Here is an 18,669-nt window from a genome sequence, read left to right as displayed (position 1 = left end):
TGGGCAAGTCACTTGACTTCTCTGTGCCTCAGTTACCTCATCTATAAAGTGGGGATTGAGACTGTGAGCCCCAGGTGGGACAGGGACTGTGTCCAACCCGATTTACTTGTATCCACCCCAGAGCTTAGTACAGTGTCTGGCACATAGTAAATGCTTAATAAATACCTCAATTATTATTATTATTATTATTTTTATAGGTTACACACCCTTGCCAGGAGTTCTGTGTTATCCACTTCAAGCTTTTGGGTGGTGAGCCCTTGGGTGGAAGCCAGCCAGTTCTAAATGATTTGTATACATCTAGTTTATCAATTGACTCTAAAACATCCTGTGCGGTCTTTACAATTTGTTCCAGGTAAGATCAAAGTAAGAAGGTATTTGAGCCTGTCAGCTATCTCCTTTTCATCCCTGAGTCCCCTCCATCTTCAGGTGGCCCCTCCAACTTTCTATCCAATTTCCTGCTTTAGTTACACATGAAAACTCTTTTGTCATTAGCTTTGACATCTTTTGCAAGGTGCTCTTCAAACTCCTTTTTAACCTGCCTAATTTTCCATATGCACCTGGATTCCTTTCCCATCACCACTAAGAAAATATTAAAGTTTATCAAGTTGTGGCCCTTATTGCAGAGTATTCTCCCATGTATATCTCCTGCACCAGAATTAAATTGAGTTTAGCATTTTGTCCCATTGGCTTCCTGATTAACTGCCCCAGAAATCAATCGTTTGGCCTATCCACAAACCTCGAACGAAAGAGATGAGTCAAGGACAATGTCAAGATCACCAGCTCATGAGATAGGATTGTGGTGTTGTCTACAGGTGTGGGAAAGACGGGGAGAACAGCCAACTTATATCAGGCTACTTGAAGTCTCCACACTATTACTGTATGCCCTAGTTTCACAGTTTCCGCAATTTTAACGAACACCCCCTGCTCTATTTCCTCCTCCTGGTCAGGTGGTCTGTAGTGTGTCCCTCCTGTGATATTTGTGCTTAAGTGTGGGATTTCTATCCAAAGGTATGCTTTTGGGACTCCTCTTGTTGGGGGAGATTTTTGTACTACCATCATTGGCCTTCTGTCACCTTCAGTGCCACACCCCTGCCCGCATGTCCATCCTGGTCCTTCCGGTAGGATTTATAACCTGGAAGCACTGGATCTCATTGGTTTTCTTCCCATTACCAAACCTCAAGAGATGCCAATTACATCAACATCCTTGCTAACCACCAAGTTTTCAGTGCATCCATTTTGTTGGTTAAGCTCCTAGCATCGGTGTAGAAGCATTCATACAATATATTTTGGCTCTGCTTTCTTTTGCCCATTTCCAAGGTTGCCAATTTCCATATTTGATGGGCACTGTGACCTGCCTTCATCATTTTCCTCAAATGTTCAATTTGATTTCCTTTGATTCCTCCCCTGCAGCACTCCAATTTCCCCGAGCCACCTCCCTCCCAGGAGTTGTATATTTGTCTGCACCCACCAGCAATTCCCCCTGTGTTCAGTTTGAAATCAGTTTGAGAAGCAGCATGGCCTAGTGGAAAGAGCGTGGGCCTGGGAGTCAGAGGACCTGGGTTCTAATTCTGGCTCTGGCATATGTGTGCTGTGTGACTTTGGACCAGTCACTTAACTTCTCTGTGCCTGTTACCTCTGTAAAATGTCAATCCTACTCCCTCCTACTAAAGCTGTGAGCCCCATGTGGGACTGGGACTGTGTCCAACCTGATTAACTTGTATCTACCCCAGCAGCTTAGTACAGTGCTTGGCAATTAGTAAGTGCTAAGCAAGTACCATTAAAAAAATCTTGATTTTTATTCCAACAGCCAGGTCTCATTTTGGCTCAGGTGGAATCTATGCTTCCACTACATGTTCCAGCTGCTCCCAAAGTTCCCCTAGTTCCATGTATCTAAACACCTCTTCTAGGCATTGTTTCATCTATAGACTGACTCTCCTTCTCCATCTGCCTCTGGGACTCTGCTCATAGAACCAGCTGCATTTCAGAGAATGCTATCCTGGAAATTCTGGACTTCAGTCTCCTTTATATCAACCAAAATTTGGCCTTCAGCAACTTTCCGCTACCCTTCCCTATGTCATTGGTGCCATCTTGTAGCATGAGTATCAGCTCTCCTTCTGAATAATAATAATAATAATAATAATGAAGCACTGGGGTAGATACAAGTTCATTAGGTTGGACACAGTCCCTGTCCCTCATGGAGGTTCACAATCTAAGTAAGCCTCTAAGGGTCTATCTACCTATCTCCTTAGCTCCAGTATCTTTGTATGCGGCAGGCAAGTCACTACACAGTCCTAGTTACTTCAGTGATAATCAAAATATCCCCTTCCATTATCTGTTTTTATCCCTTCCCTGAGAGGACCTCCCTTGAAGTATTGCCTTTGGTGCAAGAGGTCTCAGTGATATCAATTGAGCAGGAGAGAGGGGTCCCATCTAAGCCATTTTCTGTTTTCCCTGTTTCAGGGCTTTCTTTCTTGTAATGTTTTCCCTGTTTCAGGACTTTCTTTCTTGTAATATTATACCTCTCTACCTCCCCTCTCCTCCACCATCAATTCGAGCTCTGATATTTCAGTGGAGAGTTCAATCTCTTCTGGAGGATTTCTTGGACAAGAAGCAGTAAACATTAAGCTGTTTTTTTTTTTTTGGATGGGGGGGGTTCCAGAAATAGAGAGTCCTTTGCGAGGACAGATGTTTTGTGGGTAACATGCTATTCAAAACACTAGTTCCACCTAATTTTACATCAAAATTTCAGTCATTTTCCAATACAGTTCTTCGGCTGATAGTTGTTGTTAAGGAGAGATGCTGTTTTGTTCCTATGCTTGTACACCAGTGTGCCTATTGGTTGGGGATTCATTTATTTTACAGTATTTAGGTCATGTAGATTGAATGTTACCATGATATTAAGGACATTTTGGACCATAGAGCTGTGTCATTTGGAGACAGAGCCTTGATGAAATAATAGCCCAGGTGTCAGTGAGATGACTAACACTCATTATAAAAACTTATTTGTTACATGGAAGGAGACCCAGGCCAAAAAACCAATTATCTTTAGCATTGTAAAAATCCGTTTGCTGCTAAACTCAAGTCTGTTCAAAACCAACCTACAATTTTGTTCTCTTGTGAACATTACTAGCATTGTACACTGCAGCCATGGACCTGTTTTACTGAAATGGTGGATTATTTGCTTTTAAAGGGCAGTCACCGGTTGTTGGGAGAGCGTGTGATAGAGCATAGAGCGCGCTGCCCTGTTTGGGGCTGGCGGGCCTTTAATGAAAGTCGGAAGGAGCACAGGCCTGGCAGGCAGAAGGACCTGGGTTCTAATCCCAGCTCTGCCACGTGTCTGCTCTGTGACCTTGGGCAAGTCATGTCACTTCTCTGTGCTTCAGTTACCTCATTTGTGAACTGGGGATTAAAACTGTGAGCCCCATGTGGGACACGGACTGGGTCCAACATGATTAGCTTGTATCTACCTTAGTGTGTAATACAGCACCTGGAAGATAGTGAATGCTTAAGAAATACAATAAAAAAGTGGGGTGGGTAAGATACCTGTATACAGCCAAGGACACAGTGCTCACCTCCCTTTATCCCCACATTCGTCAAAGAGATATCGTATTAGAAATCTTGTGAGAGCTCATGTTGCTAGCATTCTGAACTGAGGACTCCTATGATCTGTTTAAGCTGTATAGGTGAAGAGTTGTGTAAATCCCTCATTTTGATTAATAAATTGTGAAGCCCTGTGTCCTAGTGGTTTGACCATAGGCCTAAGAGTCAGGAAACCTGGGTTTTAAACCAGGCCCTGCCCCTTGCCTTCTGTATGATCTTGGACAAATCAGTTAATTTCTCTAGGCCTCAGTTTCCTCATCTCTAAAATCCCACCCCCCTCCCTTAGACTGTGAGCCTCCTGTGGGACAGCAACTTTTTATTTCTTAATGGCATTTGTTAAGCATTTACTATGTGCCAGGCACCGAACTAAGCACTGGGGTAGATAGAAGATAATCTAGTTGTATAGCGTCCATGTCACACATAGGGCTCACAGTCTAAATTCCCATTTTACAGATGAGGAAACTGAGGCCCAGAGAATTGAAGTGACTTGCCCAAGGTCACACAGCAGACAAGTGGCAGAGCTGGGATTAGAACCTAGGTTCTCTGACTCCCAGGCCCTGTTCTTTCCACTAGACCACACTACTTTGCCGATCTGTTTGATCTGATTATCTTTTATCTACTCCAGCATTTAATACAGTCTTTGGGACCTAGTAAATGCTAAATAAATACCATAGTTATGAACATTGTAATTATTAAATTAATCCTTGCTGTGACCATGAAATACAGAATGATGTTAACATCACTCTTCAGCAAAGAAAAAGCCAGCATGGTACGACACTGGGAGGCACTCAGCTCTTTTGGTGCCAAAGCAGAAATTGTGTCCAAGGCTTGAATATCCCACTGAATCATGACTCCTTCTCTATAAGAAATGCAGCTGACATTTGGCCAATAGCACCATGGCCGCACTAATAGCTCTATGTTTCTTTCTCAGGCTTGAAACAAAATGGACTCTGCAGGTCTGCAGTGATGAGAATTATTTCACCTCTCTAAAGGGTTTTCATTGTTGTTAGGAAAGAAGTGATGATGTTCTACATTTCCCAAACATTTGAAACCATCTGGTCATTATCTTCTCACCAGAGGATACCTTCCCAGAAAATGGTTCAGCTGTAACCTACCTCTGTCTCTCTCCTCAACACTCAGGTTATGTTTGAATGGGTACAGCAGACATGGTTGTCTTTAACAATTAGTGGTATTTATTGAGTCCTTACTATGAGCAGAGCACTAAGCACAGCGAAGCCAACTTTAAGCATAAGGGAGGAGTGTTGAGAACTAGGCATCAAGAGGGTGGGGCATTTAGGGCAGAGCATGAGGAGGGGGTGATTTTCAGGGGAGATGGGGGAAAAAGGGAGGAAGTGTTCACCCACCTGATCTGCCCAGGCAGCCTATGAGGAATATATCAGGAATGAGTCGGGGGTCAAAGCTCCAGAGCCACTGTAGCAGCCTGCACCACAAGGGGCCATGCAGTTACTGCTTGTGCAGAGGAAGTGACCAGCAAAACCCAGTCAGAAAGTGGTGTAACAACTCTGTGGCCCTGTTGGGTGGAGGTCACTGCAGAGGCTCCAGAGTTCTGATCCCTGCCTTTTCCCCAGTGGATCCCAGGCTGGGTGAGTGGATTGGGTGGGGATAGGCTAGGGAGGTGGGCAGATGGCTGCTCCTCATGGGACTTTAGGGATGGAATGACAACGACAATGTCCTCTTCCTCCTCCTCCTGCTAGTAGGGATCTCCCCGCCCTAGAATGTATCATTTATATTAATGTCTGTCTCCCCCTCTAGACTGTAAGCTTGTTGTGGGCAGAAAACATGTCTACCAACTCTGTCATATTGTATGCTTCCAAGCACTAAGTACAGGACATAGTAAGTGCTCAGGAAGTGCAGTTGATTGATTGACTGAGGGCCAGGACCATTGTGCTTTCCCAAGCACTTAGTACAGTGCTCTGCACACATTAGTCACTTAATAAATAAATTTCATTGATTGATTGGCAGGGGAGTAAATGTGGAGCCAACATGTTGGATTCATCTTTGGTCCCTCTCCAGATGAGGGGTAGGTCAGAGCAGATCAGCTGTGACTATCTGCCCTGTCCAAAGAGCTGAAGGGGCAAAGCTAATGGTGCCAACCTCACGTGGGCAATAGTCCCCTTTTGCCCCCAAGGAGTTGGCACCTATGTTTGTCTTTCTTTGGGGGTAACTGAAAAACAGTTGGCATTCTATCCAGTTTGAATGAAGAATAGGTGAAGCAAGCAGGATTGAGAAGGCATTTATTTTGGATAATGGGTTTCATATTGTAGCCCTGCTTTGTGTTTTGAAGTGAAAAGTTAGAATATTTCCCTTGAGTTCCCTTATGTTAGTCATAATGAGACAAGCAATTTATTTATAATGGTTTAAACATACAACTCTTGGAAGATAATTGTTCTAAATGCACCTTTATTTTAAGAGAAAAAAGAGTTGGCAACTAGAAAATATTCAGCAGACTGTGGGAAGCTACTGACAAAAGGTTCACTTTGAAATCAACCAAGAGGAAATGAATGTGGGGTGTCAATCTAGTAAATATTGTCTGGACCAACACTTGTGAATTATCTAGGTTCCTCCTCTGCCTCCCACCCTCTAACAGTGCACGGTGTACCTCAAGGATCAATTGTGTATCCCCTTCTATTTTCCATCCACATCCACTCCTTTGGAGGACTCATTTGCTCCTACAGTTTCAACTACCATCTTTAGACAACATCACTCTCCTCTATCTCATGAGCCCGTAACCTTGGCATTATCCTTGACTCATCTGTCTCATTCAGCCCACATATTAAATCTGTTACTAAATCCTGTCGGTTCTGCCTTCACAACATCACTAAAATCCACCCTTTCCTCTCCATCCAAACTACTACTATGCGGATCCAAGCACTTATCATAGCCCACCTTGACTACTGCATCAGCCTCCTCCCTGACCTCCCCGCCTCCTGTCTCTCCCCACTCCAGTCCATACTTCACTCTGCTACCCGGATCATTTTTCCACAAAACATTCAGTCCATGTCTCCCTATACTTCAAGAACCTCCAGTGGTTGCCTTTCCACCTCCGCATCAAACAGAAACAGTTCATCAACCTGCCCCCTTCCCCTTGTTGATTTCCTACTACAATTCAGTCTGCACACTTCACTCTTCTAACACCAACTTACTCAATGTACCTCAATCTTGTCTATCTTGCTGTCGACCCCTTCCCCATATCCTCCCCCTCGCCTGGAACTCCTTTCCCTCCAAATACAACCGATGACCACTCTCCACACCTTCAAAGCCTCATTAAAATCACATCTCCTCTAAGAGGCCTTCCCCATTTAGGCTCTCTTTTCCCCTACACCTCTCCCTTCTGCATCACCATTGCACTTGGATTTGTACCCTTAAGCACTAGATATTTACCCACCCTCAGTTCCACAGCATTTATGTACATATCCATAATTTATTTATTCATAGTAATGTCTGTCTCCCCTTCTAGACTGTAAGATTCTTGTGGGAAGGAAACACATCTACCACATTTGTTGGATTGAACTTTCCCAAGCACTTAGTACAGTGTTCTGCACACATTATGTGCATTCATTCAGTGATCCAGATAATTCATTTTTTAAGATACACTTTGGCCCAACTGTCTGGATATTATGGAAGATATCTTTGTAGGCTTGAATTATCCTGTTTTCTTGCTAGAGAAGCCTGAGAGCAAGTCTAATAATTAAGTAAATGGTTTCTAACCTCAAGAACCTGAATTTAACTTAAACCCATCAAGTTCCTTATCAAAGTTTTAAAGGAGTCTTTTTTCCCAGTCCCTATGTGCGCCATCCATTCATCTCTTATAATTAATAGTGCTGTAGAAAATTGTTACTTTAATGCAAAAACTAAAAATCTTAAAATGTATTGTTGAAACATTTCAAAAAAGGACAATAATATCAATGCATTCTTTAAACCACAAGCTTCTGGGTTGCTTTTAAAAATACAGGGAAAGCTGGAATGAAAACAGTGCTAAAAGACACCTAGGTAAGGAAAGTCAAATGAATTTCATAATGGGCTTGAAGAAAGACTGTATTTTGGCATTTAGTTTGGGATTTAGTTTTAGTTTGGGTCATGGGATAGTTTCACCTGCTTTTACTAGAAAGAAACAAGGGTCATCAAGCAATGGAATTTCTTGAGTGCTTACTGTGTGTAGAGCACTGTACTAAGAACTTGGGAGAATGCAATACAACAGAGTTGGTAGACATGTTCTCTGCCCACAAGGAGCTCACGGTCTAGTGGCGGAGTATAGGAAGAAGTGTACCTCAACCAGGTAAATAGAATGTCCCTTCCATTCTTAAAGATCTTCAGGAAAGGGGAGAACAGAACGTCCCTTAGGCACTGACCCTAGCATCTCAACCTGGTCAGTCAGAAAGTTCTGTTCCAGTTCCTCATTTCCCCCTGCCCTGGCGGCAAGATGGCACCTGAAGATGGCTCCCCGATGGCTCTAGATTCCTCTTTGGGAAACACTGGTTTCTTGTGGGGGGAGTTGAAAAACTCTGTTTCCTGTCATGTTGTCTTCTATTTGCTTTAAAACAGAAGTTGGTTGAGTGACGCTGGTAAAGGTGAGGCAGAGCAGAGCACATCATGAAGTCCTTCAGGGGGATAAGAAGGAGAGCGTGTCGTTCCTGCTTGGTGGTGCTGGCCTGCTCTCTAATTCTACAAATGGAATGTCTTTTCTTAGAAATTAAAGTCTTGGGGACTGCCCACCCAAGTCCATTGAGAGAGACGTGCACCCCTGGCTATTCAGGAATGATCCAGATCTCTGGAAGATGCCCAAGTATTTACTACTCAGGCCATGTCTGGCAGGAGGATCTTCTGCATAGATCAATCAATCAATCGATAGTATTTATTGAGCACTTCCTGTGTGCGGGGTACTTTACTAATCACTTGAGAGAGCACAATAAACAGAGTTGTAGAGATTTCCCCTGCCCACAATGAGTTTACAGTCTAGAGGATGAGCTTCTGATGTCAGTTATCTTCCACTGCCAATCCGTGCTGAGAAGCAATGTGATCTAGTGGATGGAGCACAGACCTGGGAGTCAGAAGGACCTGGATGCTAATTCCTACTCAATTACTTGCTCTATGCTTGGTCAATTGCTTGCTCTATGATCTTGGGCAAGATACTTAACTTCTCTGTGCCCCAGTTTCCTCAACTGTAAAATGGGGTTATCTCTTCTTCCTCCTACTTAGTCTGTGAGCCCTATGCAGGACAGGACTGTGTCCAACCTAATTAACTTGTACCTACCCCAGTCCTTAGAACAGTGTTTGACACATAGTAAATGCTTAACAAACACCATTTTTAAAAATCAGTCAATCAACCTTATTTACTGAGCAATTACTGTGTGCAGAGCTCTGGATGAAGCACTTGGGAGAGTACAACACAAAACTAAACAGACAAATTTCCTGCCCACGATAATATAACAGAGTTGGTAGACATGTTTCCTACCCACAAAGAGCTTCAGTGTTTTCCTTGACAAGTTCCCCCCACATCACTGGGCACAGATCTGGAGGGGCAAAGGTTATTTTTCCCCTTAATTTTTCCTGGTCAGTCTTAGGTCACTTATGTATTCCTATGTGTGGTGCTGTTGGATGATAGCAGAGCTGTGTGGGAGTTGTGAGAAGGGCTGACCAGCCTGGTGGGACAGGGACTGTGTTCGAGCCAGGGATTGTATCTACCCCAGCACTTAGTATGGTGCTTGGCACAGAGTAAGGATTTAACACCATTATTATGCATGCTTCCCTCCTTCCCTTCCTGCCTCAGGGATGGTTGCTTTCCATACAGACCCCAGCTGCATTCACTTTGGCTGAAAAAGTCAACCAATTTTAGATATAGCAAGTACTCTGCAGGGTGCCTTCCATTTTTATTCATGTTTATTGTTTGGCAATGGATTACTCGCCTAGATGTATTTAGTGGGGGTAGCTGTTCTGTCAGTGGCAACATCTTCCAATCAATCAATCAATCAATCGTATTTATTGAGCATTTACTGTGTGCAGAGCACTGTACTAAGCACTTGGGAAGTACAAGTTGGCAACATATAAAGACAGCCCCTACCCAACAGTGTGCTCACAGTCTAGAAAAGGACCATAGCTAGACACATACATTTGTACGGGGTCAAGTCTGAATTTTAACAGCAGTCTTTAGAAGTGGAAATAGGAGGAATTCAAAGTTGATTTAAGTGTTTAAAAAGGCTGATTTAAGATCTGGGCTGCTTAAATGGTAGACCACCTTAGAGCAACTCTGCCACACTTAGATAGCTAATAGCTTCTAATGGAACCCCAAATTTTCTCTCATCTGCCAAATGCAGCCTCATTGATGCAGCCTCCCATTTTATTGCCCTTTTCCACTTAATCATATTTGAAATCTGTTAAGGAAAATAAGCTTTCCTTTGTGATTATCTCCAATGATTGGAATTTCTTTTCATATTATGCTACATTTTTCCTTGAATTTGGCATAGAGGATAAATTCAAGCAGTGTGTATTTCTGCCAAATGAAGTGGGAGGCTTAGAAAGGGAGGGGCAAGGGAGAGTGAGAGTTGAGGGTTTTGCCCCTATGAGAGAAACCATATTGAAAATGATGGTTAGGTCCTTTGCTAGCTAAGCATTTTCCATTGCAGCTGAAAAAAAAGAATAAAAGGAGTAGGACATTATCAAGCAAATGACACAATTTTGCCATTGTATAGTTCAACCAATTGTCAGATAGATTGGAACAGTTGGCAAACTCATTTGTTCCTAGATTTAAGACGACCCCCTAAAATGTGATGCTTTTAAATGGAAAATGAATTTGACATAGCAAATCACAATCTCACTCCTCTTCACTCCCCACTCACTCACCCCTACAATCTTACTTTACCCTCAAACAACTGCATTTGTGTTCTCCCACACTTTTGAATATTGGCCTACACATTTTCTCTCCAAGACATGCTCACTGTCACAGAAACGCACTCTCACACTCACTTTGTTCCCCTTCTTTTCAGCCTTGGCAGAGACCGCAGCCACCCAGGCCTCAGGCATGGGGGTTGAACCCCATAGAAGCATAAACTCTCTCCAAGCCAAAGAATCTGTGTATTGGCCTTGAGAGCAGTAATCACAAAGACAAAAAAAAAACAACCCAAAAAAACAAAACATCCATATTTTGAATGTTGCTGTGCCGGAAAGTCTCACAAACAAAGTAATTGACCCAGAATGGACTCCGATGCATGGAGCTGAGTGAGCAGTGAGCAGTCTGGAGAGGAAAGTGAAAGGCAGGCCGCAGCAGTGTATGTGCTGGGTGGGGTCATATCCATTTTAAGATGGCCCACTGCTTTGAACAACTAAAAACTGAACCAGAATCTCCTCTTGCTCCCAATGCAGTAAGGTAAACGGATCCAGTTCTTACATGACTTCGATTCAGCCTTTGCCAAGGATACCAGGCAGGCTCAGTCAAGTCGACTTATACCATTATCAATTCTCAGTCAGGCATTTCTCTGGGACACAGATTGTCTCTAGTTCTCACTCCTCCCGCAAAGAATATGGTTGAATCAGTGGAAAATTGGGGCTGGCAAGGGTGAGGTACGGGCAATAAGCTTGATTTCTCTTTCACAGAGGGGTCATGAAGTTCCTTCCTTATAATCTATGTGTTTCTCCAGATTTCATGCACTTGGGTCTTTGCCCTTTGGGCACTTGATATTCATCCCACCCACAGCACTTATGTACAGATCTGTAACTTATTTATTTATATTAATATCTGTCTCCCCCTCTAGACTGTAAGCTCACTGTGGGCAGGGAACAGGTCTACCAACTCTGTTGTATTGTACTCTCCCAAGTGCTTAGTAAAGTGCTCTGCACACAGTAAGCACTCAATAAATGCCATTGATTGATTGATTTCATTGCTTTAATCTCCTTAGGATTTAAGAAAAGTTTGATGTTACTGCACTGTAATGAAGATTTTATTTTTAATGCCAAATTTCATGCCCTTTTTTAATGGTGTTAGTTAAGTACTTACTATGTGCCAGGCACTGTACTAAATTCTAAGGTACATATAAGATAATCAAGTTGGACATAGTCCCTATCCCACATAGGGCTCACAGTCTTAATCTCCATTTTAAAGATGAGGTAACTGAGGTACAGAGAAGCTAAACCAAGGTCACCCAGAAGATAAGTGGCAAAATTGGAATTAAATCCCAGGTCCTCTGACTCACAGGCCCATATTCTTTCCAATAGGCCATGTTGCTTGTCAGCTCATTGTCATTTCTAAATTTCCCCTCCTTCATTGAAATCAAAATGCAACATGCAGCATTAAAGCGCCAGGATTGCTAGACTGTAATCTCCCTGAGGGCAGGGATTGTGTCTATGAATTATACTGTATTATACTTTCCTAAGCACATAGTTCAGTGTTCTACACACAGTAAGTGCTCAATAAATACCATTGATTGATTGAGACTTGGCTGTAACTTCTTCACTCACTTTCAGTCTAGCTGAGGAGTCCATGGGTACCTGATGATTTTTTCCATGTTGCCATTTTGAAAATTATCTTCTGAATAGAATTCATCAATGACCTGGTCAAAGCCCGGTAACTTGCAACCCACCTAGTTAACCAGATTCATTCTCTCTCCCTTTCTTTTCAGGTGCAAGTGGGAAGTACACCTCAGGACCAAAGAATCGTGGGATATATTTCCTGCACTCACTTGCATGCTCTGGCAGGTATGACACTACCTAATCCTTAATTCTTTGGATTTCATTTACTGCAAGAAGGGAGTGCAAATGATTACATCTCCTCAATTTCTTACATTAGGGTGTGCGAGCAGAACCAAAAAGTAAAGCAAGGAAAGTGGGGAAGTGAAAAACAGCCCCCTACCTAGTGAGTTTGAGATTATTGCACTTTGCTATACAATCAGGAGGCTATAAATACCCAAAGTCACCAAGATGTAGCCATCTCAGATTGCTGGCCCCCAAGGAGTAGGCATGCAATCTTTTATAAAAAAACTTCACACCTCGGGGGGAAAAAAAAGATGGGTAGGTTACCCAGAGTTTAAATAGCTATTTCCAGTGGGAGGTCAGTAGTCATAAAATCTATCCTACCCACAAAGATCTACAGCATCTCTGTTCCCAGTTTTAGGAGACCACACAGCCAAAACAGCTTCAATTTCTTAGCTTTTATTCCCTCCACAACAAATGATGTATTTGCTATCTATTGCCGGCATATCCTCCATCATTATCACTGAACCCACAAAAGACGAAGATCTTAGGAAATGCTATCTCCTTCCCCTGTGTTCTCAAAAAGAGGAGGGCATGTCTAGCATTTGGCAAATTTCAAATCCAAAGCCCCTTTTTCTTCAGATCATAAGATAGTTCTCCCTCAAACAGGATACTACTGCTCCTTCAGTTTCCATAACAATCTTGCCTCAAGCAGGGAAATGGAGCCATTTACCAGGGGTGTAATGTTTACTTTATCTTGCAAATAGCACCAGCAAAGAGGTTGAACTGCACTCCTTCTAACATTACATTTTGCCTCTGGGGATCTAAAGCAGAATTTACCCATGTTTATCCTTTCCAAATTTGGCTTTCTAGGTGCTTATTCCCGTAGTTTCTGGTTGATTATTCTTTGGGGGAATATCGCAGATTGATGCAAATGGACAGCATGATTCCAATGTTCCTGCTGCTGCTGCCTTCTTCACTATTCCTCTATGTGCATGTTATCCTCTGAAAGTTCCTTGGCTTCTTTACCAAGAGCACAAGTCCATGCAGGCCTCATCCTTCTTGTTGCTATTTAAAAATCAGGAAGGCATCCTTAGTATTAAGGGTAAAACTAGAGCAGATTCATTCGTTCATTCAATGTCGTATTCATTGAGCACTTACTGTGTGCAAAGCGCAGTATTAAATGCTTGGGAGAGTAAAATATAACAATAAATTGACACATTCCCTGCCTGCAATGAGTTCGCAGTCTAGAGGGGGAGGCAGCCAAGTCTCGCACCCATGGAGTAGCTTGGTTCTGTCTTGCCAGGTAGATTTAAGGAATCTGAGAATGAGGCCTAGGTCTAGCTCTCTGCTCTGCATGGAAAAGTGTCTAATAAATGTAAAAGTGTGAAAAGTAGAGTAGGTCAATCAATCAATCATATTGATTGAGCATTAACTGTATAAAGAGCATTGTACTAAGTGCTTGGGAAAGTACAGTATATCAGAGTTGGTATACACATTCCCTGCCCATAAGGAGTTTACAGTCTAGCGTGGGAGACAGACATTAATATAAATAAATAAATTGTGGATATGTACATAACTGCTGTGGGGAGTTCTTTTGGAGGTCGACTTTTCCTGATTTTAGCAGCTCAGATTGGTATTTGAGTCCCTTCAGCATTAGGGTGTGCACTGCTGTGGAAATAATTATGTTAGGAGTTGCTAGAGTCGGGAAGGTTAGGGAGAACGGCCTCAATCTCCAACCAATCGGAGAGGGGTTCCTTTGGAGACTCGCATCATCTTTGATCCTCTGCCTATCCCCTCCCATTCCCCTCTGGGGCTATGGCAGTATTCTGATACCTTATACTGAGTGAACTCTGAGGAATTTGGGTGAAGCCTCCCTGATATGTGGCCTGGGTAATATTACTTTGGACCTCAGCTCCAGATGTGCCACTGTCTTAATCTAGAGAAAGTACTGTAGAAGAACTCAGCTTGGGAACTTGGCTTCTAACAGTGTGGCAACAGTTTTAGAGACATAATAATAATGATAATAATAATAATAATAATAATATTGAATTTGTAAGTGCTTACTATGTGCCAGGCACTGTACTAAGTGCTGGGATGGATACAAGCAAATCAGGTTGGACACAGTCCCTATCCAACTTGGAGCTCACAGTCTTAATCCCCATTTTGCAGATGAGGTAACTGAGTCACAGAGAAGTAAAGTGATCTGCCCAAGGTCACCCAGCAGATAAGTGGCAGAGCCAGGATAAGAACCTTTTGACTCCTAGGCCCATGTTCTATCCACTATGCCATGCTGAGCTTCACCCTGAGAAAACCATCTATGTGATCATGGTGTCTCCTAGCTTCCAGAATTAGTTTGCTGTGGTGTAGGGCCCCCCCATGAACCACATGACAGCTTTTACAGACCTTCTCTGGACTTTAGATATCCCATCAGGGTAGGGGATCAGGTCAGGCTGGGCCGCTTCGTCCCAGTCCAGGGACCCTTAGGGAGCTGAGGCTGTTTCTAGTATTCCCAACCCTTCCTCCTCCTCTTCCAAATGGCAGATCCAGTGGACTTGGGGAAGCTCTGGATCTCTCCAGAATCCTGGGGTCTATCTCCATGCCAGCAGTAATAATAATAATAATAATAACAATAATGGCATTTGTTAAGCACTTACTATGTGCCAAGCACTGTTCTAAGCACTGAGGGGGATACAAGGTAATCAGGTTGTCCCAAGTGGGGCTCACAGTCTTAATCCCCATTTTACAGATGAGGTAACTGAGGCACGGAGAAGTTACATGACTTGCCCAAAGTCACACACAGCAGACAAGTGGCGGAGCCAGGATTAGAACCCACAACCTCCGACTCCCAAGCCCGGGCTTTTTCCACTGAGCCATGCTGCAGTGGGGCAAATCAGGGTCAACCGAACCCACCTTGGACTCTGACCTGAAAGCCCCTACAGTGGCTCTGGAGTACCTCAAAACCAACATGGCTGGAGAGGGCCTCCCAACTTGGCAGCATGGTGTGGCAGATGTGTGTGGTGTCAACACAAAAGCAGTCTGCAGCTTCAGGCTGCGCTTGACATTGGGATTTGTGGCTTCTTGGTGGGTCAGCACCACTCATTTGAGTTTCTTTTTTTAACCACGGATCTGGCAAGCTTGCATACATTTGCAGGGCCTGGCAGAGACTGGCACAATAGCAACTTTCGTCCTCTACTTCTTTTTAAATACTGAAATAGTAGCTTCAACTAGAAATATAGGTTTTTGCCCCTTGGAAGAACAGCTGGATTATTTCATTCTTTCTCTCTTCCTCCACCCCCTCTCCGTCACTCATCTCACTCCCTTTCTCTCACTGTTTTCCCCTCCCTCTCTCCCTATTTATCCCTGTGGTTGCATTAACTCTGGAGAAGCTGAGCCAACTTGCTCAAGTGGAGAACAGGAGGAGAATGCAGTGTGATGAAACTGGGGCATCTTGGAATGTTACTCCAAATCTTGTTATGCAAAATTGTATTTAGCCGGCATGGGCCACAAACTTCAAATCCTGCAAAGGGAATTCTCATGTAATGTGGAATTATGTCCCTGACAAATACAAGTTAGGGAACACTTACAGTACACATTACACTATAATACTCTCCCCTTAACTGGCATGACACGCATGTGCCCAAACATTTCTTCCAACATCACTTTGCATTTTATCCAGACACGTGATGTTGGAAGAACATTAATTCTCTAACAGCGTTCTACTGAAAACACATGTGTTATAGAAGAATTGATTGTATTTGACATCCACATGGCCCCTGAAATCTGAGTTACTTTTAATTTTGCCGTGGCATTCGGTGAGATTTAACCAATGTATGTGAGGAAAAGATCGGTTCCATCAAAGAAGCTTCCTGGCTACTCTGTCCACAAGATCTATGTAGTGAAATTTCGGGGGGAACCCACTCCCCGCCCACAAAAATGAATCCCTAATATACAGGAAAATACACTCATTAGGAATATACAAATGAAATTTCACTGAGCAGGAATATTGGCCTGAAGTTGCCTTGCTCTTTTGAGCCTCATTAAGTTACCAAGAGACGGAATCTATTAGAAGAACTACCAGTTGGAAGTGGTCCAAATTCTTGGCCTGGTTTTTCCCTGCCAATTCCAGCATAAATTGTTAGCAAGCTTATGCTCTGTTTAAAAATATTATTTGTTCTGTTTAAACACATTTCTACTACTTCAGCTACTACTCTATACAGAGTCAGATATGTTATGGGCTTTGTTTTGTGAAATTATACACTTGCCGAAACATTTTCCAGGCTAATGCATGGGTAAGATAAATACAATAAAACACTTGAGGCTGGCAGACTTGAGCTGATTTCATGTATTTGGGATTGGTGATTTTTCTGAAGGAGCAGAAAAGTGCTTTTTTTAGTGGACTTTTATCCTTGTTCGAGAGATCAGAACAGCTCTTCATTCTGGAGCGCTTAAAGCCTCTTAAGTGATTTGAGCAGTGAAGTCATTCAGTGATCTCCAAGTCCAAAGTTTGTATCAGGTCAGAAAACACTCTACTGCTGTCTTCCAAACAGGTGGAGAAATCTGGCTCAGCCTGACAACCTTGCCTTCAGGTTCAAGAACGCATCAGTTGCGGTAACTCTGTAGTGTAGCGGGAGGGACTCAGTCTTGTCGCCTTTGGGGGATTTCTCTTCCCCTGCTCACCCAATCCCATGTGCTGGCTGGTCTCTCCCCAGAGGCAGAAGGGAGAGACTGTGAGTTGAATTCCCAGGCTCCTGTGCTGCCTGCATAGAGAGCGGAAGGCTGTAATGGGGTTTGCAATCAGTCACGAGCCTCACATCATCCTAGTCCAGAGCAACGAGGGCCTATTTTTAGAGAATAGTTGGAATGATGCCTTCGACACACATAGCTCTGAAGAGAGACGGTAGTCAGCACATAAGAAGAGGCAGGAATTTCCCGGCTGCATTGTAGTAACGTAACATTCTTTCCCTATTCCCTCTTGGCTATTTTTACAGCCCTCCTCCTCCCGGTGGTCTCATTAGCAGGGCCGCTTCAAGGACTCTTCCTTTCTTGGGGCTCCAGTGCATCCTTTCTCCCAGCCCTGGCCTCACGAGAGCCCTGCTGACACTCTTCCTTAGCTACCACTGTGGCACTCTGTTAACAGAGACATTAAGAGGCAGAACAAGAAAGGAAACGTGCTCACTTATCAAAGATGGATCCATTCTTCAGGGGGATGCCCCTTTTGTGCACAAGTTAACCCAATTCATCATTTCTCTCTTTGAACTTTGGCTCTATGTTTTAAATGATCTGTCATGCTGGACTTTCCAGGGCAAGAGAAGGTTTGTTTTCCAGCCTGTTTGCCCTTGGGTAAATCTTACTAGTGTTGGCAATGGAATGGAAAACTAAGGTTTACTATAACTTCGAGCTTTCCAAATGTGCCTTTAGCTGATCAAAAGCATTTCACATATCAAGCTGAATAAGAAACTGGAACCTGCCCAACCCTGAAGAGATGGCCATAGCTGACCAGGGAAAAGGTCTCTAGAATCGGGAAAGCATGGAAGCCCAGGAGGATATACTATACACCCGGTTGCTAATCTCTTCATCGCTCATGGTTTCTGATGGGAATCTCCAATCACAGCACTATTTTAAAAGAGGGGTCTTGATTTTTGAGGTCTGAATGGGTGAGTTGCTCTGGAGTTCAAAGAATATGCCGAAATGGCAAAATTTGGAGTACCTTCCCATTTCCCACTTGCTCTCATGGTCTTTTAACAGTCTGTGGAATCCAGTGCTCATGGATTTATGAGTAAACCACTAGAGTACTCATCCTCTCTAACAGCTTACGAATTGTGGTTCAGTTATGGATTTTGCCTCTGCTGGAATGTTATCTCCTGCTGCAAAAACAATTATGAGTCGGCTACGGGGTGTGTGTATGTGTGTGTGTGTGTGGGTGTGGGTGTGTGGAGAACTATTTTAAGAGACCTTAACTAACCCATCTCCTGAGAATTAAGATTGGTTCCTATTCCTTGGAAACCCAGCAGCCTACTGGATCTGCCACAGGATACTGATGATTCTTTCCCAACTTCCTTTTAATGATTTCACCAGCAGCACCATAAATGGTCTTCTTTGCTTTTTTGTGGAATCTCTTATTGTCTTTAACTCTTAGAATGTCTAGTTCATGTGTTTTTCCGTTCTTCCTTGTTCAAAGAGAACTGGTGGAATCTGACATTTTTAAGAGGAGAAAAAGATTGGGTAGTGTGATATATTTCAAGTTTGTTCTGGATCAATTTCACTGTTTCCCCTTTTGTGGCTGTGCCCTCCTGCTGGATTCTGTTCCATTTGAGGAACTGGGCCGTACCCATTTCATTGCTTCATAAGCAAGCCACCTGACTGTCA

General features: G+C 43.3%; 1 protein-coding gene across 3 annotated transcripts in view; it reads left to right on the top strand.

The window, feature by feature from the left end:
- The window catches only part of SMPD3 (sphingomyelin phosphodiesterase 3), a 170,288-nt gene that overhangs the window by 124,188 nt on the left and 27,431 nt on the right, over positions 1-18,669 (top strand). For all 3 annotated transcript variants that reach the window (XM_038772346.1, XM_038772343.1, XM_038772345.1), the window contains exon 3: positions 12,231-12,306. In XM_038772346.1, coding sequence (XP_038628274.1) covers positions 12,231-12,306 — 76 coding nt within the window. The remainder of the gene's footprint in view (positions 1-12,230; positions 12,307-18,669) is intronic.

This window comes from Tachyglossus aculeatus, chromosome X1 (genome assembly GCF_015852505.1).
Source record: "Tachyglossus aculeatus isolate mTacAcu1 chromosome X1, mTacAcu1.pri, whole genome shotgun sequence".
NCBI classification, from domain to species: domain Eukaryota; kingdom Metazoa; phylum Chordata; class Mammalia; order Monotremata; family Tachyglossidae; genus Tachyglossus; species Tachyglossus aculeatus.
This window is presented reverse-complemented; position numbering and strand designations above follow the sequence as displayed.